At 40.2% G+C, this 22,337-nt stretch overlaps 1 protein-coding gene across 2 annotated transcripts in view; it reads right to left on the bottom strand.

Moving 5' to 3' along the window:
• The window catches only part of LOC124138084 (transcription termination factor 2-like), a 34,666-nt gene extending 12,883 nt beyond the window's left edge, over positions 1 to 21,783 (bottom strand). For both annotated transcript variants that reach the window (XR_007220100.1, XM_048393279.1), the window contains exons 1-15: positions 21,643 to 21,783; positions 19,304 to 19,415; positions 17,597 to 17,683; positions 16,483 to 16,552; positions 14,552 to 15,250; positions 13,829 to 14,002; positions 13,230 to 13,344; positions 11,890 to 12,117; positions 10,726 to 10,825; positions 8,623 to 8,762; positions 6,842 to 6,970; positions 5,576 to 5,729; positions 4,758 to 4,863; positions 3,542 to 3,741; positions 2,987 to 3,051 (exon numbers count right to left, since the gene is read on the bottom strand). Coding sequence is in view for 1 of the 2 variants with exons in the window: in XM_048393279.1 (XP_048249236.1) it covers positions 2,987 to 3,051; positions 3,542 to 3,741; positions 4,758 to 4,863; positions 5,576 to 5,729; positions 6,842 to 6,970; positions 8,623 to 8,762; positions 10,726 to 10,825; positions 11,890 to 12,117; positions 13,230 to 13,344; positions 13,829 to 14,002; positions 14,552 to 15,250; positions 16,483 to 16,552; positions 17,597 to 17,683; positions 19,304 to 19,415; positions 21,643 to 21,670 (2,407 nt within the window). In the remaining variant the exon portion in view is untranslated. The remainder of the gene's footprint in view (positions 1 to 2,986; positions 3,052 to 3,541; positions 3,742 to 4,757; positions 4,864 to 5,575; positions 5,730 to 6,841; positions 6,971 to 8,622; positions 8,763 to 10,725; positions 10,826 to 11,889; positions 12,118 to 13,229; positions 13,345 to 13,828; positions 14,003 to 14,551; positions 15,251 to 16,482; positions 16,553 to 17,596; positions 17,684 to 19,303; positions 19,416 to 21,642) is intronic.
• Between the last annotated feature and the right edge of the window lie 554 nt (positions 21,784 to 22,337).

Here is a 22,337-nt window from a genome sequence, read left to right as displayed (position 1 = left end):
AACCTCTTCATTAAGATAGACCACAGTTCATGTGAGCAAGGACCTACTGTTGCTGCTGTCAGCTGTATTCCAGCTATGTAACAATGGCCTGTAAATATGTCAATGCAGGGTTAGAATTTAATTTTTTTAGGCACAAGCAAATTTTTGCTTGTGGTTTTAAAAGTTACAAGCAAAATCAAAAATCAACAAGCAATTATTTTTTCTCAACTCAAAACTTCAAAATATATATCACAAGATTGCATGATCATGATGATCATGATTTATGCTGCATATAAATAATGGCTGATTATGCATGTTATGACATTCAGATAACAAAGTAATTAAATTACACTCATAAAACATTTATCAAAGAAAATATCTGCATGTTTGTAAAACATCTTTGCTACCACATATTATACATCATTTCAAGTTCCAATCCTATTGTTTATAACATATGTTATGTTTATCACATTATTTAGATAATGCATTTACAACTTAATTATGTTCGTTGTAAATAATGAAAATGTAAACACATTCATAACGTCCAGATTAAGGACCAAGGAAGCGCAAAATTGACGATATTTGCAAACAGAATCTATAAGATTTCATAAAAAACGCAATTCGAAAAATATGTTTAAAAGAATTGTAAATAGATCTGGTATCTGCCATCACCCATTTCCCGATAACAGCGGCTGTCCGTTCAGTAACATGAAGAGATACCTCCGTTTTCAAATAACACGTTCGTCGAAGACTGCCATGTGACACGTCGCTAGAAAGCTTCGATAAAATTGGTTTCTAATGACTCTGTCTTTGCCAAAATCTGCTACAAGGTTCGTGACTGGTCAAATCTGAGCACGTGACCTAAGTCGGCCAATCAAATTACATCTATGGTATGATAAATTTCAGAATTTGACGAAAGAATTTTGTTAAATCGTGTTATTCTGAACGTTTTAAGCAGGAAATTGCGATCTATATTAGAAATATGGAACTTCATAGATGTAATCGTGCCAGGTTACGAGCTGTGACAAAGATTTTTCATGCTTATATTTTTGCATTAAACATCGTCTCCGAACCGAGGAAATTGAGGGGTTATAGCTAAAACGGCACCTCAGCAAAACGTCACCTGGCGAAAACGGCACCGATGGGCGAAAACGTCACCTCGCCTCAGGCGAAAACGGCTACTATTGCCTGGCGAAAACGGCACCTTATGTTTTTTTAACCTTGATAAAATAAATGATATTAAATAACATGGTCGCTTGCAAACACCAATAATTGTGAAATGTTACAACTAGCTTACATTAGAATTTAGCCTCTACTCCAACTATAATCCAACTTAGCCTATACGCAACTCAACTTATTGTGAAAACATAACATGCCTTGAAGTAAAATAAATGAAATTAAACTCACATCGTCTCTTACAAACACTAATAATAGTGAAATGTTTAAACAAGTTTACAGTAGAAATTAGCCCCCTACTGTCCAGGACATTTTTTGTGAGGCCAAGAGAATATCCTCCTGGTAAATAGAGGTGCCGTTTTCGCCTGTCACATAGTAGCCGTTTTCGCCAAATGCGGTGCCGTTTTCGCCAGAGAAATCGGTGACGTTTTGCTGAGGTGCCGTTTTAGCCTGCACCCAAATTGAGACGACGAAAGCCGAGATGTCATTTGACTTACATTACACGCGATCGCACGAAAAGATGGAAATAATAACTTATATGTAAGTTTGACAACTTTAAGATATATTTTTAAAATTTTATCTATTACTTTGTATAATATATAGCTTGAAATGTCTTTACATTGCTCTTTGACATGTTCGATGTGGACCCGTTGTCGAAAAGTGTTTTCGAGATTTTATTTACAATAACATTGCGGGAAATAGCCTAGTGAATATTTTTTAATTTATCGATAAGAAATGATAAATTGAAATGGAATACGTATTTAAGACATTGTGAAATGTGATAGATTAAATAAATTAATCATAGGACAGGTAGGTTAATAAAATTATATACTATTTTGACGTGACTACGGCTTCGTCAGTCAACCGGCCTACGGGTGTCGTCTGGGATTCGAGGATGGCATGTCATCTTAAAATAAGAAACGACCTTGGGTCAATTGAATAAATTACCGATGACATAGTTTTTACGCCATTTGATTGGTCTCCCGAAAATAGACATACGTCATTTGCATAATATTAATCTCCGTGCTATATGTTCATTGGTCAAAAAGAGCTCGGAATAGTCCGCGTTCACGAAAGTTGAAAAGAAGTAAAAGTTTTTCCCGGAAACGCGAATGGGGAGGTAACTCTAAATTGGAGGTAAACAAATCAAGGATAATCTTCGCGAAATCAAATGTTATCACGGTGAATTTAGAAATTTAGGTATTTCTCAACCAATTGTTAAACGGAAAAAAGCAAGACGCAAAAAATATCGTCTTTATTTTGATTTATAGACGCAAAATCATAAATTAAGACGCATTTTGCGTCTTAGCGTCCCTAAATTTCGAACCCTGCAATGGCCTGTGCATATAACAATGGCCTGTGCATATAACAATGGCTGGTGCATATAACAATGGCCTGTAAATATGACAATGGCCTGTGCATATAACAATGGCCTGTGCATATAACAATGGCCTGTGCATATAACAATGGCCGGTGCATATAACAATGGCCTGTGCATATAACAATGGCTGGTGCATATAACAATGCCCTGTGAATATAACAATGGCCTGTGCATATGACTATGGCCTGTGCATATAACAATGGCCTGTGCATATAACAATGGCCTGTGCATATAACAATGGCCTGTGCATATGACAATGGCCTGTGCATATAACATTGGCCTGTAAATATGACAATGCCCTGTGCATATAACAATGGCCTGTGCATATAACAATGCCCTGTGCATATAACAATGGCCTGTAAATATGACAATGGCCTGTGCATATAACAATGGCCTCTGCATAATCAAGTCAGTCAAACCAGTGGTAGATAGATATTGAATGACACTTACATTTCCCCGTGTCCACGTGCTTCTTCCACACCTTGTACTCATCGAATGGCGAACATCGCAGAAATCTGAAAATACAAATTCAACGTGGTTTTGGGTATTTTTTTATTATTATTACATAACATTTAAACTCAAAAGATGTTTCAATGAAATCTCTTTTCAGACTGAAAAAAGCTATAATACTACGGAGTATCAAATATGTTCTAAAATCAGCCATTGTAACAGAAACTATACATGTTAAACCTGTCAAGTTACCATGGTTACAATGAAACAATTTTACCACTTTCACGACATATGACGATTTGTTTGTCTAAGTATGTGTATGTTAAGCAATATTCAACAAAATCTGCAGTGGTCTATGCATTCGCAGTTACAATCTCATGGAATCACGTGACTGGATGGTAGAATCACGATGGCCTGTATGTCATCAATTCTGGGCCAGGGCACAAAGTTTATTTTAGCACTACGACTATAGTAAGCCACTGTTAAAGCATGGGACTTCGTTTACCTTAGCGCTAAGATGGCTTTGTGGAACGGGGCCTTGGTCGTTTGTCTCACCTGAGCAGAGAGTACATATCCAGCAGGTCGTTCTGTATGGGGGTTCCAGTGAGAGCCCAGCGGAAGTTGGCTCGAAGCTTCGACACGGACATGGCGGTCAGACTCTTGTGATTCTTGATGTTGTGACCCTCGTCTAAAATGATTCTCTCCCATCCGATCCTCAACATCATCGGCTGTGGGCCTGTCTTTTCCTCTGAATCCTGATACAGCAAGTTACTCACATTGAGTGAGTGAGTGAGTGAGTTTGGTTTTACACCGCTTTTAGCAATATTCCAGCAATATCACGGCGGGGGACACCAGAAATGGGCTTCACACATTGAACCCATGTCGGGATTCGAACCCGGATCTTCGGTGTGACGAGCGAACGCTTTAACCACTAGGCTACTCGACCGCCCCCTTACTCACTTTGAGGTATGAGTACTTAACACTGCAGATCCTCAATACAACTTAGCTGTAGTGTGTGAGTGAGTTTGATTTTATGCTGCTTTTAGCAATATTCCAGCAATATCACGCCAGGGGGACACCAGAAATGGGCTTCACACCTTGGACCCAGTTCGGGAATTGAAATCAGGTCCTTGGCGTGACAAGCGAACGCTTTAACCACTAGGCTACCGGACCACCAGCAACTTAGCTGTAATTAATCCTGAATGCTTAACAAAGATCAGTTACTGGGTGGGTGATGAGAAAACATCGTGTTCAAGATTATTTCACCCAAATAGCAACATGCATGTACATGTAGGTATGGCTGCTTGTACATGTCTGGAATCATGACGCTTAGTGCTAGCCATGTTAAGATACCATGACACAGTTTAACATCAATACCCTACTCAGACACAGTATACTGACTCCAAGCCAAACAGTTCTTGTTTTAACCTGTTTATGCCGAGCCCCAGGCAACAAGTACCATCTTTTAACATCTTTAGTTATCAGAAAGCATGGAATGTTCTATCCACTAAAATCAAAGACCCTCTATCCACTAGACAACGGAGACGGCTAGATCCATTGTTGAACAAGATGACATGGAAAATGCTCCTATTGTGTTTGAGAAGATTTTCACAGTACCCTGTATTAATAAAAATCCCCTTAAACTATACACACATAATGCTCCTCAAATAACTCACACACATATATCCCCTCAAATATTCCAGATACACACAGAATATTACCTCAAATAGCTCCTGCACACACATTATATCACACTCTTTATCCTGTTCACCTTTTTATCATCTGTGACGGGTTCATCTGCACTCTCCCCTTTGACGACGCCCACTTCCTTGCTGACGATGTTGTAGGTGGTCAGGACAATGTTGTTCTTTGCAAGCCTGCACAGAGCACATAGTGTTTACCCACACCTTGAACCGTATTACAAGCTTAATGTGAGAGTGAAGTCCAAAATGAGGTGAAGTAAAATGGGGTTTAAAATCGCGTTCAAGATTGTTGCACTTATATAGTTGGTTGGTTGGTTTTTTGTTTAATGCCACACTCAGCAATATTCCAGCTATATGACGGCGGTCTGTAAATAATCGAGTCTGGACCACACAATCCGGTGATTGACATCATGAACATGGATCCACGCAATTTGGATACAATGACATGCATCAACCAAGTCAGTGAGCCTGACCACCCGATCCCGTTAGTTGCCTCTTACAATGCACTTATATACGACCGTAAACATGTGCGTGTGGCTGCCTGTACTAGTACTAACTGATTTTATATTCCTAGTACACTGAGATACCATGCGGCAGTTTAACATGAAGACCTAACTCAGACACAGTATACTGACTCCAAAGCAACCAATCCTTGTTTTAGGCCCATAATGCCGGGCGCCAAGAAAGTAACAAGTAGCTTCTTTTAACATGTTTCGGTATGACACGGACAGTCATCGAACACCTGAACTTCTGTTCTCTGGGCGGACGCACTACCACTAGACCACGGAGGCGGCAAAGTCCCAAATCAATTAGAAGGTTTCTACAGGTAAATGTCTGATTATAGATGGTTATACACGGTAGAGGGACTACGGAGGCTACAACTTACTTGAGTATATTTCTCTCCCTGTTAGCACCATGGTAGACTTCAACTCTCAGAAGTCCTGGTCGTGTTCGCTTCTCAATCTCCTTCTGCCATTGATAGATGAGGGACGCTGGACACACCACAAGAGTTGCCCGTGATGGCACGACCGATGCATCCACTGAGAAGACATAGAACATTATGACACACAAAACTTAGAAGTGATAACGGTCAGATGGAATGGGGTTTAACATTGCATTCAAGAATATCTTACGTCCATGTCAGAATAATGAGATCTGATTGGTTCATGTGATCTTGATAAAATACTACTCCGCTACAAAGCCAAAAACTCCAACAAAAGTCAATTGACACCGCTAGATGGAACAGCTGTCTTCTGTCAATTATCAATTTGTTTGAATTCTTTAACAACAGCATATTAAAACATGTCGGCAAGATAAAATCGTTACTGTGGTATCACTTGGGATAAATGTGGTAATAATGTCCCTCGTTTGGTTTTATAAAACGTGGAATGCATAACACGACATATACACCTTCCCACGGTTTATGTCTTCATATCTTACATATGATCTTCACCATTGCATTAATATTTATTGCTTGATGGTGGCTTTTTGTCAACTTATCATGAGCCTAGGGCCTGGCAAACAAGTGGTTGAGAGCATGAGCAAAGATCCACACATGCAGCTATTATATATAACATATTATAATATTAACAATAGAAATATGAATCAATTGGGAGTTCTTTAACTTCTTTTGGGTAGTATATATTGTTGCTTGTCAGCTCCAGGTAGTGGGCCCCGGAATCCTTAGGGGGAATACAGTCGAGAGGTCCCCAGAATCCCTGGGGGAATACAGTCGAGATGTCCCCGGAATCCCTAGGGGGAATACATTCGAGAGGTCCCCGGAATCCCTAGGGGGAATACATACGAGAGGTCCCCGGAATCTCTAGGGGGAATACAGTTGAGAGGTCCCCGGAATCCCTAGGGGGAATACAGTCGAGAGGTCCCCGGAATCCCTAGGGGGAATACATACGAGAGGTCCCCGGAATCTCTAGGGGGAATACAGTCGAGAAGTCCCCGGAATCCCTAGGGGGAATACAGTCGAGAGGTCCCCGGAATCTCTAGGGGGAATACAGTCGAGAGGTCCCCGGAATCTCTAGGGGGAATACAGTCGAGAGGTCCCCGGAATCTCTAGGGGGAATACAGTCGAGAGGTCCCCGGAATCTCTAGGGGGAATACAGTCAAGGGAACAAGATGGCACACCACTGTAGCTTACACTTCTCCAGTTCCTTGTCCCTGTTCAGCCAGGCTGACTTCTCCTCATCCGTGCCAGTCTCCAGCATCTCCCGCTGTTTCACAATATAGGAGATCATCGTCAACGTCTTCCCAAGTCCCATATCATCGGCTGCAAACAAAACACAACTGTGTGATTACCTTTATTCTACCATGACTATCTTAGAATCCTGCATTCTGATTGGTCCATCAACAACATCAAATACACTTTGACCATAATTTTGTCGATGACCCCATCAACACAAATGTAATTTTTGTATTCCAAAGCAACCAGTGTGCAATTTCAATGCTGAATTCTCGGAATAAACATTGTGAAATACTGTTGTGAAGCCAGATTATATAATGTAAGTGAGTCAATATATTTCAGTGAGAAAATGGCCTGGATGAACAGGAACCGAGTTTATTGTGAAATTCAAGTGTGCCCACCAGTTTTCACGTTTACAACCCCATAAATGTAAAAACATATCAAAGTAAACTCTTTATATAAATATGTCAACAATAACAACTTCACAGAATGCTTATACAATCATTAACACACAAAAACCTCAGGACAACAATATGAAATCAGTTACATCAAATAGCACGATCGTGCAACACAAGCCCTTCACATTCTGTGTTCAGCCAATCAGGCAACAGTAGTCCATTAGTAGGCATGGCCTGGGTTTTTTCGGTTTACTTGAATTTGATGATTAATATCATAACATGACTTTGTCGCCATAACGATGGTGTGTACTTAAGAACAAGTGAGTTGGATGTCAAGCTGCTTTGAACAGTTACATCACGGCATGTCATCTTGATCTGTGAGGAAAACCCAAATTGATGCAGGCAGAGACGTTTACCTCTTAAGTGAAACCCACGAACATGGGTATGGTGCTGACAAACCTAGAAACATAATCAGGACCAACCAGGATCCAAACCCACAATCATAGGTTTCTGACACACAAAGGGACACAACTGCAGTGCCTCCGATGACTGGGCCATCCATGCCTCTGATGCCTATTTGAAACCTTGTCTAATTAGCCTCAGATGACGGCATGTCCCCTTGTACTTCAGGACTCACTCTAGGCCTTGCTTGGCTTTCTTGAATAACACATACAGGGTCTCTATTGTCTAGTGTCTCTTATAAACCTCCAGTGACATCATCCTATTGTTCTCCGATTGGGTTAAATTTCATAAACGTGGATATTTTATACGCCATTCTGGGGTTTTTATATTTAGAACTTCCGGAGCTATTGTAACATCTGGATGTCCCTCGATAGATACACATTTTGCATTTGATTGTTTTTTGTCTTTTTGTTTAACGCCGCACTCAGCAATATTCCAGCTATATGACAACGGTCTGAAAATAATGGAGTCTGAACCAGACAATCCAGTGATTGATATTACGAGCATCGATCCACGCTTCACGGGACATTTTGCATTTGAACACAATGTAGACCAGGGGATGTGAGGAATGATGTAAAATCAAATGACAGTGGATCAAACATACAATCCTCATATCTGTAATCAGGTGAGTGAATCACTAGACAACAGAGGCGCTGACAAATCACAACACTTTTAAGAACCTCTTTTTTAAATACATGTCACAGAAGACATATTTTCCTATCGTTCTGGGAAAGTAAGTTTAAAGCATAAAGTTGTTGATAAATGTTCTGTAAAATTTGGGTTAGATAATACACTTCTCCTTTGGCTTACACAAGGGCTAATTGGAGCAGTGCATTTTATATGTCAAACATGGTCAACAAAAGTTACGGACAGACCTACCCAGAATTCCTCCACACGGTGTTTGTTTCTCTCGCCATGACAACCAAGCTAGGGCCTGTCTCTGGTGGATCATGAGGGGGACGGTCAGACCCCGGGGGTCCTCCAGTTCCTCACTCTCTGAGGGACACGACTCCAGCTGCCTGGCAACAGGGGAGGTAATCCATGCACAAGGAACATTGTACAAGTTAACTGTAAATGTGGTTATTGTATACCTTGAATTGTACTTAAACTCAGGTTCACAACTAATCAGCACACGTAACTGTTGGGGTATATTATTATAGAGCTTTGCGTGAATTTTAAACATGAAATGTTTAATTTAAGTAGGTAACTTTAAACTGCCAAATTGATCTATACCAGGGGTCCGGAAACCGTCATATGCGCCGGACATGTCCGATTGGGAATCTCAAATGTCCGTTTTAAAATATTGCTTACCGGACATTTTAAAAAGTATTGTCCGGACATTCTTAAATTTTGACCGGACATGATCAACAGTTAGGACTGGGCAGTTTCTGTCTGCAGTTGGAACACAATGAAGATTAACTACACTGACAAGCTTTGTTTGTTTTGATTGCTGTAAATACATCGTACCTACATGATAGTCCAATCGGTCAATCACTGTAATAGGCAATAAACTGAGTTGACACTGATTAATCGAGGATTAATTACTGAGAACATCTTCTTAATTTGAGTGAAAGGTGTTTACAACTGTACATTAATACCTTGCATCATCGATGTACCTCATTATCCTCACAATGCTACGATACGAAACCTCAGACAAGAAGCGAAAGCGTGACGACAGCCAGTCGACCGGATCTGCCAAACCCTCAAAGTCTGGACGATCCTTTTGTAAGTCATGGCTAACGACTTTCACTTGGTTGACATACAATGAGGATTTGCAGATTTTATTGTTTTCAGTAGCTAGTCGTATATTGAATCTTGATTGACCGCCATTTTGCTTTCTCGGACGATCGATATCCAATTTTTTTATGGTCAATAATTAAGTACAGATGAAAAAAGTATTCAAATAACTATTGCTATCAACGATATTTTAGTATTTGTGATTAAATTATCTGTCTTGTTTTTAAAAAAATCTTTAGTTTAAAAAAAAACTTTTCCCATGAGGTCAGGTGATAACCAAATATGGGATAATAGTCTCGATCCAAATGTTACAACGCGTACACTTGAGCAGACTCATGAATATAACTCATGAATATTAATTAGACCGTTCACTACGTTAACAGATTGTTATTATAACAGAAACAAACGGATGTTTTCCATGTAAATCTAAAATAATATTATTTGTTATTAATTGTCCGGTGAATTAAACAATTTAAATTGAAACAATTCATAATTCATCATATTATGAATACGTAAACTTGTAATGTGTGTGAAAAGTTGTACTAAAATACGCTATTTGAAGGGGGCGTGGCCTAAATGCAAATGTCCGATTGGGATTTTAAATTTTCCGGACCCCTGATCTATACCATAAGTTTTGCTACAACAGACTAACAAAGTGTGTGTGAAATGGTTTGAATCATGTTACCAGGAGAAGAGCCAATTGGTCATGGGGTTGTCTCCCTTCACAATAGTCTTAGTCCACTTAAAGACACCCCAGAATAACAACAGAGTGGTCTGCTTTTAAAGACAACCTAGCATTACAACAAGTGGTCTGCTCTTAGAGACACCCTAGCATCACAACAGAGTAGTCTCCCTTTAGAGACACCCAGCATCACAACCGACTGGTCACAACAGAGTGGTCTGCTCTTAGAGACACCCTAGCATCATAACAAGAGAAGTCTCTCTTTAAAGACACCCTAACTTCACAATAGAGTAGTCTCCCTTTAAAGACATCCCAACTTCACAACAGAGTGGTCTGCTTTTAGAGACAGCCTAGCGTTACAACAGAGTAGTCTCCCTTTAGAGACAACCAGCATCACAACGGACTGGTCTGTTTTAAGAGACACCCTAGCATCACAATGGACTAGTCACAACACAGTAGTCCCCCTTTAAAGACACTCCAACAGCACAACAGAGTGGTCCCCCTTTAAAGACACCCAGCATCACATCAGACTAGTCACAACAGACTAGTCATGGCTGACCTACTTGTGCAGTTTCTCCAGAGCCTCCTTTGTGATGGAGGAGACCTCCCGGAGTCTTGCCCCGGTCATCCTGCCCCCGTACAGCTGCATGGCCTGGGGGTTCGCTGAAACAGCACACGTTCTTGAATAAGTACAGATATAAAGCAATCATTTCAACTAGGGCTGGGATGAGTCCAAATTTACTACCCGGGGAACCCACACCCCTATTACCCGACCCTACACACGTACCCGCTGTTGGTGTCAAGAGATAGGCAGAAAATGTCCGATTGGGAATAGTTTGACAGTAGCCCTGGCAAAATGTTTTTTTAGATACATGTATAAAACGATGTGATCATGCATAAACTGAAGTTGACTGAAGTTTTAGCTTTGTTCAAACATATTTAAGTCAGGAGGAACATGTTCAAAGTCATGAAGAAATGCGAACATTAGAGATTTAAAATTGTCGTGTAACCATGTAGTTATAATTATAGTGATTTTTTGTCATGAAACAATATATCACGTGACTAACCACGGGTCCGGGTAGTCCTGTGGGTGCCCAGGTCCTACTCAGTACCCACCCGACCCGGGTACCCGATTTACCCGTCCCAGCCCTAATTTCAACCATATTACAATGTTTACAATCAGCTATTTTTCATATTTCACAATCAAAAAAACTTGTACCAGTAGTAAGGAACAGCTCTGAGTGAAGGTATCACTTATTTTCATTTAGACAATATTTCAGGGGAACAATAATTTTATATCCAACCTCAGGAGGTCTTTCTGCAATGTGCATTGCTGTGTCATGAGTTATGGTATCAGTTATTATAATTTTTATTTCTATTGTATGTCAGAGTATCATATCTGGCTTAAGGAAATATATCTTTCAATATTAACTCGTGCAATATAGTCAGGTTTTTGTTGGTAAACAAAACACTCAGCAATATTCCAGCTGAATGAATTCGGCCAGTAAATAATCAAGCCTGGACCAGACCATCCATTGATTGATATAACCAACGTTAAAATGGCATCAGGTATGTTGACATGTTATCAACCAAGCCATCAAGCATGACCTTTTGATTCATATTGTTGCCTGTTATGATGTTTGTTTGTTTGTTTGCTGTTTAATTTTTACAAGCTCATTCCATGCCCAGCACAATCCCACAGTTCTGCAGTAACCATGGCGACCTACTTGCATACATCTGCTGCAGCACGTGGGCTGGAATCTGTACTGCGTGTTGTAGGAGAGATGTCTGACGTGGTCCAGTACTCCCTTGAGACGTCATTACGACCTTGGAACCATCTGGCATCACCTTGATCACTTGTTGCCCATTTGCCTGTCCAGTCGGAACTGTCGTAACCTGGGTAACTGGGGGTACAACTCGAGGCCCTTTGTCTACATCCACCGACGGAATGATTCCTGAAAGGAACGAAAGATATCTCAATCCAAAGAGAAACCTGTATTACAATTGTTGTAAGCCAGTGTGATGGCATGAGTGTTTTCTTCGTGTTAGCAGTAAGATGGCCTTGTGGACAGATGCCCTTGTGGACAGAAGCCCTGTCATGAGAACACCATCTGTCTGAGAAGAACAGTTGATTCCTCACACATCTGATGCAACAGCAGAAAGTAATGGCTTCTTTTGCGGCCATGTTTTTCATAAGCACAATACCTTTCAAGGCCAAGTTTTGTTTATAGTAATACCGCTTTTATCAATTTTCAGTTACATCAAGAATGTCAGCCAATAATGACAAATAATTATTTTTTATTTTTTTTAACGCCACACTCAGCAGTATTTCAGCTATATATTGGTGGTCTGTAAATAATCGTGTCTGGACCAGAAAATCCAGTGATTGATTCATGAGCATCAATCCACACATTTGGGATACGATAACATGCCTCAACCAAGACAGCAAGACTGACCACCCAGTCCCGTAGTATTTTATCAATATTGACCCAATCTCATTTAAATCAGATCTTAGTTTACACTGCACCTAGAGTCACTTCATAACGACCTTTCATCTGACCAATCAGAGAATTGCATACCGGATACAGAAAGTGCCAGTCAGAATGTGTTTTCCAATCATGCAACCTTGAAAAGGTTACCACTGAGTTTTCCAAACAGCAATTATAGGCTGTACAACTGATTCCGTCAATATCATTGTCTGTCTCTTGCTTCAATGTCTATCTCTTTTAAACATTTTAATTGGAAGAGACTTTCTATAGCCCTTGGAAGTAGTGCCACACAATCACGTCCACAATTGTCTTCTGTATAGTTTTCATATTTTGAACTGATATTTGTCAAAGATAAGTCTGGAATGGAAGTCACCAGTTTGAAACTAGTGCCCTAAAGCTAGAGAAACCTGCTTTCTGATTGTCTAAGGTTGACTTCTTGTTAGACATTTCATAGGTTGGCCTAAGTTCACAAAAGGTTGTTCTGACGTGATGTATTATGGGATGTCCTCAGAACTTGTGTAGCAGTAGCAATCACTAAGACATGATTTTGATAAGATTAATATTGACCAGACTTTCACCTTTAGCGATCCTCTCATCCAGCTGTCTGACACTGGTGCTGAGGGTCTCTATCACCTGCGTCAGTTTAACGCCACCATCAGGAAGATTGGACAGTTTCACTCTACGAGCGATTTCCTGCAAGATGAATAATTCCAAAATCAGAGTATTTCTTATTTTTTTATACTTATCCTGCATTACATGTTGAAAATTGCTCTTACAAACAAAGTCCCCAAATGGAAATGAATGACAATCTATCAGCGTCTTCAGTAACTCTTTTGCCCTACAAATGACACGTCCCCAATATGTCATTATTTTCTTCGAAACTTCCCTCAGGGCAAAGGGGATAGGGTGCACAAAGGAGTGCACATCACTCCACCCCCCTCTGGATCTGCCTACACAAACAAGTGAAATGTGTCTAATTCTAAATCTTTAATTCTAGAATACTTCAATTCTAAATTGATCAGTGAGATTCTTAAACATAGGAAGCTGTTTCAAAATTAATAATAGTATTTTATGTTTACTCCATCAATATTTTAGGCTGCAAAAGTGAGAATTAATATTAGTTTGCCAGTCAGGAACCAATTTTCTAATACCTGCCAGCACAATCTATCACACTAACCTTGTTTTTATGGAGGGCTTGAAGTAAGTCTCTCTTCCGAGAGATGGCTTGTTCCAAAGTGAGGTCTAAGAAAGGGTTGTCTTCCCCTTGTCCCAAACCCATTTTCTTGACTTCATTACTAAGAGAGTCCACAGGGGACTGTTCCTTGGTAACTTCAGCTGTAGGACCTGTAGACTGTGAACAAATCATAATAAAGTCACAGCTCCTGCTACTAGTCCCACAATCTCCACAAGGTCCAGGGATAAACAAGGCCACTAGTCTGTTAGTCCAAGACTAGTAACAATCTAGACAGACTAGTTGCCTTATTCCAAAATATAATTATTTTACATAACCATGTGGTCTAGTTGGATACGACTAAGGGTGTCGACCCCTATTCCAATCAATGCTTAAATTACTAATTTTCTTCTTCGAAATTCTGACAATGACAAATTGCAGACTTATCAAGTTGGAATCACATCTTTCGAACTCAACTTCAGTTAATCCAGTTCAATATCGCAATTAATCATTAGTCTATTAACATAGGGCATTAATTAGAATATCTACACCAAGGTTCTATTTCAAAACAAATATTAGCTGGGGAATCTATTCAGACTTCTTCATAGTGATGACAAGCATGATGTTCTGATGTAAAAGATTAAAGGGGGAGTACTTAATGGCGAGTACCAAAGCGCTACGCTGCCCTGGAATCCCCGAGGAGATCATACAATATAAGCGTTGGCCTACCTTTGTCTGTCCTGACTGATGTGAACCCTCCACCTCTCGGTCTCTGTATGATGTGAAGCTGGAGTTGCCCTCAACTGACATCGCCTTACTTTTAGGCGTCCTTTTTGCCAGACTGTGGAAGCTTGGCAAGTCATCATCATCATCACTGCTGTCAAGAACCACCACCTCAGGCTCAACTTTGTCCCGATTCTCTCCCCGTTTTTCCTTGTTCTCATCTTCCTTCTGCTTGACTTTTGCTCCTTTCTCCTTGACGTCTGCTCCTTTCTCTTTGACGTCTGCTCCTTTCTCTTTGACGTCTGCTCCTTTCTCTTTGATGTCTGCTCCTTTCTCTTTGACGTCTGCTCCTTTCTCTTTGACGTCTGTTCCTTTCTCTTTGACGTCTGTTCCTTTCTCTTTGACGTCTGCTTCTTTCTGCTTGACGTCACCTTGAAGCTTTCCATCTGATTTTGAATGTTTTCTGCTCCCAGATTCCGCTCCTTCATCGGATTTTGAAGATGACTCATTTCTTGAAGTCCTCTCACTATTTTTCTCAAGACAATTGAGTACACTGGCTTCCTTGTCCGTGTCTGCTAGGCTGCTGTTTGATGTTGATGTCTTGCTATTGGTTGATGTCTCTGTACGTTTACTTGATCCGTCACCTTCCTTCTCTGCAGATTTGTCTCTGTCTTGATAGTTGTAATCCTTCAGGGCTGCGTTACTCTGAAACAATCAGCCATCAATCATTCTTCCAAATAAAACTTGCACAAGAGGTGGTGATGTGAAATGGGGGTTAACATTGGGTTCAAGATTATTACACTACTATAGCGACGTGTGTGTGTGGCTGCTTGTACTAGTCTGGACTAATTTTATAGAGCTAACTTTCAGGGATGTCAGTAAACCAAGAGAAAGAACTTTAAGTGATGGATGCTGGAGATGTTTGCCAAGAGGTGAGGTGAGGTGAGGTGAGGTGAGGTGAGGTGAGGTGAGGTGAGGTGAGGTGAGGTGAGGTTTAACGTCGCCTTTATTACAATTATATACACACACAATAGGGTGAATGTGTGTGTGTGTGTGTGTGTGTGTGTGTGTGTGTGGGGGGGGGGGGGGGGGGGATTAATGCCAGTTTAATAATGCTAGACCACTGATATAAACACTGAGTAGGACCCGGGTACCCACAGGACTATGCGGACCCGTGGTTAGTCATGTGATATATTGTTTAATGACAAAACTTTTCTAGAACTCTATGGCTACACTACAAGTCACTAATGTTCGCATTTCTTTCTGACTATGCACCCATTCCTTCTGACTTTTCACATGGTTGAATAAAGATATAACTTCAGTCAACTTCAGTGTATGCATGGCCAGATTGTTTAATACATGTATTTAAATACGTTTTGCCAGGGCTATGGAAAAAAATACCCAATCGGACATTTTGTACCTATCTCTTGAGGCCTACAGTGGGTACCTTGGTAGAGTCAGGTAATAGGAGGGTGGGTACCCGGGTATTAAATTTGGACTCGTCCCAGCCCTACCATCTTTTAACGTTGTTTGGCATGACGCATCAAACCACAGACCTTCCTCTCTCCATGCATATGCTCTATCCAATAGACCACTGAGACCAAAAAGAGTTATGGAGAATCTAGGATTCCAACCCAGGACATTACATCTTGCAGTGGGGCTTGAAACAGATGGACCAAGGGGCCGATGGCATGAGCATCTATTCAAACTGTATTAGTATTAGCTCATCATGTCTAACAATCTTCTGTCGCAAATTTCCAAGCTTTCTTCTGTTTGCTCCAGCTTAGATTTCACTTGATACAAAATTATGTAGCTTTTGAATGATAGCATTTTGGCCCAAAACCTGTACGAAAATCATACAAAAGAAAATATAAACAATCCATAGATTTTCCCATTATTTCTGCAGATGTGATGCAACACCAGCCCTCAAGTATTACCTGAGTTGTGAAGTTGAAGCACCCACACCAGGTCTTGTTGCTTCTCCCATCTGCACACCGGTAGTAACACCTGGAAGTACAAACAGCATGCTGAGTTGGACTGATGAGTTGTTGGACTGCAGAGGTTTGTTTGTTTGTTTGTTTGTTTGTTTGTTTGTTTGTTTGTTTGTTTGTTTAACACCACACTCAGCCATATTCCGGCTATATGACGTGATCTGTAATCAATCGAGTCTGGACCAGACAATCCAGTTACTGTGCATCGATCCACGTAACAAGGATATGATGACTTGCATCAACCAAGTCAGAGAGTCTGACCACCCGATTCCGTTAGTCGACTCTTACAGCAAGCACGGGTTGCTGAAGACCTATTCTAACCCGGATCTTCACAGGTCTTGACTTCCCAGGAAAGCTGACTCATTCAGGTTACATTCTTACGTAATATAAGTCTCTATGACTTACAATAAATCAAATCACATAAACATTTACATTACCCATAAGCACGATAAGCAGAGAAAGAGTGATCAAAGCAGATTCTAAATCTAATCAGAGCTCCAGATAAGCTGCGCATCTGAATAAAATACGCATCAGAAATGCAGAAATAAGCAGCAAAATAAAATCAAAGCGTATCAAATACGCAACGAACATTACAGATACGCTACAAAAATAAAACTTGTGCGTATCATCAAAATATTGTGAAGAAACCTTGCGTATTCGATTCGCAAATCAGCAACTTATTTTGAAATTATAAACGGGCATTCTGTCAACCTTGCCAAACTCCATGACAGTTACACCATGATCATTTGCCATCACACTTTCTTGTGGAAGTATGGTGGTATTTTTGAGTCCTACAAAGCTCTCGAACCCACACGACACCAGTTTGATGGGACTAGATGAATAGTGTTTTTTAATATTTAACTTAAATACCCACATGTGTAAAAACTAATGGGTAACAGAAATGTGAATACTCAGATAGAATTACTGATACCCAATGATCTTAAAATGCATGGGTAAAATACCCACAACACCAAAAGCTTATCTGGAGCTCTGATAATATAAGGCCGATTACAGCCCCGACTGCAAAACTCAAGGCGTTGTAGAGCCTGTCCCCACTCACCTCTTCTCCGCCGACTGTTTCCCCACCACCACCCTCTGCAGCTCCACAAACTCCCCCGCGTGGTTCGGACAGCACTTGGGCGGCAGACTACGACATAGTGGGAAGAACAGGCTTAGTAAGAGCGATGAGACATTGGTCAGATTTCCTTTAATTCACCTGAACAAAGTTTGAAAGTTCAGCAACATTACAGCCATATCTTTACACTGCCTGAAAATAGTGAGAAGAGACAAACCACTGATTAATAACATAAGTTAGAATTCACTCATTTGGGTATGATGTGAAAAACAGTCAAGACACACATTGTAACCACTATTTAAGTGAGCTCTCAGGGGGGCATGGGTGGCCCAGTTGTCTAAGGCGCCGCGATTCGCTGAGCAGAGTTGCGTCCCTTGGGCACGCCAGAAACCTATGATTGTGGGTTCAAATCCCAGTTCACCCTAATTATGTTTCCAGGTTTGTCAGCAACATACTCAGGCCTCAAAGTTGCCACTAAAACGGTGGCCAATGCGACCTAAATTTCAATTTGTCTACTGTCTAAAATTCTGAGGTAGCCAAATGACTACCTTCAAAAATATCTTGTGGCGACTAAATTCTATTGCTCGACATATATAGACACAAAAATAAACGTGTCTGCTACTGATTGTGCATGCAAATAATTCCTCCTAAAGTCAACAATGAACAGAAATGCATAAATATTAATGTAATTAGTATTTTATTTTAGTTGATAGTTTATTGGATAAGCAAGAATATACCTGTATAATATAGTAACATAAATTGCATCATTGTTCAAGTCACAAATAACAACACTCAAGTACAGCATGTACAGTTTCCACTAATATACAATTCCAAGACTAGTGCCATGACTTGTACATATAATAGTTATTTGATAAAAGATCACTTCAAATGCTTTTGGCTACCTACAAAATTGGCTTCACTTCTTGATTTTACCACTAGCTACCTGGAAAAAAATACTTGTAGCCATGTGGCTACTTGGTAAAAATTAAAACTTTGAGGCCTGATACCCGTGCTCGTGGGTTTCACCAAAGTGGTAAACGTCTGAGACCTGCATCACATCGGGCTTTCCTCCCACATTAAGCTGACACGCCGCGATATAACTGGAATACTGTTAAAAGCGGCGTTAAACCCAACTCACTCACTCACTCTCACAATGAGCAAGGGTTACTTGAAGTGTTTTACCAGAGACCATATACCGAGGCATATCGGTATATGGTCTCTGGTTTTACATAGGAAACCATCCTTTAGTAACTGGTGTGTTATACACAGAGTATTGTGATGCACTCAACATTCGGTTATGGTCACAGCCCCACTCAGCCTTAAAACTTCAGGGGTTTTAAGATTTGTCCCGAGGAAAAGTGGAACTTTTATTCAAATAGTCCTCAGAGTTTGTAACCAGTCCAGAATTATACCCCTCCAATGCTCCTTGTCTGAGGACTAACATCATTGGATTTTTACTTGTACTCAGCACATTTTAGTAGTCTCTGGCTTGCAGAACAGCGGGAATTTCACGATACAGGTTGCCTACTGCAGAGTTAGAAGGCAATGATGACTCAAATCGATAACATTTGACAACATATTTATGGATGACGTACAAGCTGGGTTCAGATCAACCAGTCTTTGAAAAATCAAACAAGAATAATTATAAAGAATGAAACCTAAACTTGAGATATTTGATGGAGATAAACTTACGATGTTTGTTGCACAAAGTCACATTGTCCGTCGGAGTTATCCATGCAAAGGTAGAAGCTCTTGCCTTTGTTGGGGCCTGGTTTGGTGCCGGTCTTCAGAGAACATGGCTTACCTGGACAACATAAAGATGTGTGTATTGGTACAGAGATTCAACATTCTTTCCCGGTATAGGAATATGTCAAGGCTCATCAAATTAACATGATGTTTATGTCAGAGGTACAAAGGAACTAGGACTGGGACGAGTACAAATTTGTACCCGGGTACCCGACCCTCCATACCAGACCCTACCTGGGTGCACTCTGTAGGTCTCAAGAGTTGGGTAAAAAAGTTGGGAATTGTTTTACCATGGACCCTAAATATAGACTCGTATTAAGTGTCCATGGTTTTATCGAAGCCCTCGCAAGAACTATTAAGATACATACATGCATAAAACAGTCCTGTGATGCCTATTCATTGTCCATCATATATATACCCCGGTATATATGCACATATGTATCTTAATCCCTCTGTCCTTATACTGGCTTCCAATCAACTTGTCCATATCAATCACTGTATTGTTTTACCCATCATGCCTTTATAATCCTATTAATGTACATCAATCAGGCTTTATACTTGAACCTTTTCTGTTGTGTAAACATTATCTTGCATAAACATTAAACATCCACATGTATACAACCTCCCTTCCTCACATTTCTGTTCATTACTTGCTTGATAACGGTGTTGGTATCTACAGCGAAACACCGAGTCATTGTAATAAAGAAGTTGTATATCCATAGAACTATCTCCCTTGTTCATCATACCAACATCTAAATGCTATTAACAGAAGTGAACATGATCTGCTGCATAGTTTCGTAAATAGTTCGATACTGATGCAAAATACAGTCTTCATAATGGCATAACAGGGTTTTATCCACACTCCGTCGCAGTGGTGACTCAGCATAACACCACTGCCACAGGCTAATTTGCATATCACGTGACCGGACTTTTCTCTTGTTTGTAAACAAACGCGCTTTTTCAGAAATCAGTATAGAACGGACTAATGCAAGTATTTGGGGGCGCTTTACATATTGTTTTGCATAACTATATAGATATGCTACTACAACTGCGACAGTGAGTTGCATGACAATATATATTTATGCATCAAAGTGACCGTGTCGCTAGCTCTCCGTTGGGCTTCGATGACAGCACGTGGAGCCGTACAACCAATGTAAACATAGGATAACTACGCAAAAACAAGTATATTTTTACGTATTTGCATACTTTCTCAATGAAAGTTAACCATTTGTTGACATTTGTTTATGAAAATGTGTAGACTTGTCAAACATGAAACGGATGAAAAGCATATGCAATATCTTGAATGGACTGTGAAAGATGTGACGAATCGTCACATGGTGCTGGCCTGTGGCAGAGGTACTATGCTAGCTGGCTGCCGGCCGCATGGAACTCTGGGTAGGAGAGTGGGTTTTATCTTGACTTACAAAAGTGGGGGTCCTGGGGACCTATATAATTAAGATCAAGAGGCCTTGCAGGCAATATGAGGGTCCTGTAAAGTAATGAAATGGTGTAGTGTACTGTATGTTTTGATAATTACTTGAGAATCCATGATCATGTGGGCAGTGGTCACAGTTCATGGGTGAAATAACTGACCATAACTGCTCTTGATGAGCTGTAGGTAAAATTAACATTATTGTGGGCCCCTCGGGAGAAAGTGTATTCTACATTTGCACCCATTATCTATGAACATTTGTGGGTCATGGAATTCACTGGTATAATATCTGCACCAAAATGTAAGAAAGCTTTCTCTGAGATGGGAAACTATTCAGGTAAATGTGTGTATTTTCTAAACAGTACGGACACATGTAAACATGAGAGAGAGGCCGGCATCAATCAGTGATGTACGTCCACCCCACGCAAATTGCTCTTTATCAAATGGTGCATCAACAAACTTAAATTATGTAAAACTAGAAGTACCACATGCAACAGACATGGGAGTGAGTACACCTCTCTCAAATGACGACAAATCATCCAAAATTTATACGTGAAAATAATATTGTTCCTATACTCTTAGTATTTCTCAGTCTGAAAAAGATACGTCACTTGACATTAAATAAATAACTTAAATTGGGACTAAAAATATCTATATTTATTATTTGTAAATTATCATTAAAGACATTTAAACGAATTAAAGAGGTTTCTTCAAAGTGAAAATAGAAACACGTCATTTAAAGTCTATGGGCTACGGGCCTAATCATGCTAATGTCACTCGATCAACATCCTCAAGTGTGTACATATAGTGATGTCACCGTGTGTCGATGTCAGAATGTCAGAAGCAAACGTACTGTGTTTTGGACAAGATATGAGTTCCATTGTTTGGGTCAGTTTCAAAGTAACTTGTTTCGGTCTTGAGGCATTTGTCAACTCAAATGACGCGGTCCAGGAAACGAACTCAAAATTCAATTACTTCCTGGTGTGTCATTTGCTAACCAATGAAAATCGCCGTAAAACCAGTCGCCGTTCATTTCCGGTATGAGAGCTCTAAACAGTGCTCTCCCATTCTCTCCCCAATCCGCTGTGGGAAATGAATATGAATGCACATAAAACCTAAACCGGTGCTGAAACCACCGCGTGAATGTAGAGTTTTACATTGACGAACTGGTTTCTTCTTGTGTGTCGTCATAGTTGAAAAACAGGCTGACGATGATTGGTGTATTGAAAGTCTCTAATTTGTAAATAAACCTTTACAATGTGTCGGTAGAAATATTCATTGATAAGTTCAGTTTCAGTTTGCAAGTGAATATATTATATGGGATAGAGTATTAGCTATTATCACAAGGTCAAGAAACTTAGAAATGATATGATGCAATATATAAAAATGAATTTCTTAATGTAAACAATGACAGGTATATGTCGTACCGAGGTTTCTATAGGATGTGGGGTTTTTTAAATATATTTTTATAGCTCAGTATCCTTTTTGGAACACGGTGGTGCCTTTAAAACCCAATTAAGTGTTGTATATTTCTGGTGATACTAAATA

The sequence above is a fragment of the Haliotis rufescens genome, unplaced genomic scaffold (genome assembly GCF_023055435.1).
Source record: "Haliotis rufescens isolate VD_foot unplaced genomic scaffold, xgHalRufe1.0.p SCAF_12, whole genome shotgun sequence".
Lineage (NCBI taxonomy): Eukaryota > Metazoa > Mollusca > Gastropoda > Lepetellida > Haliotidae > Haliotis > Haliotis rufescens.
Note: the sequence above shows the minus strand (reverse complement) of the source record. Positions and strands in the feature narration are given on the sequence as shown.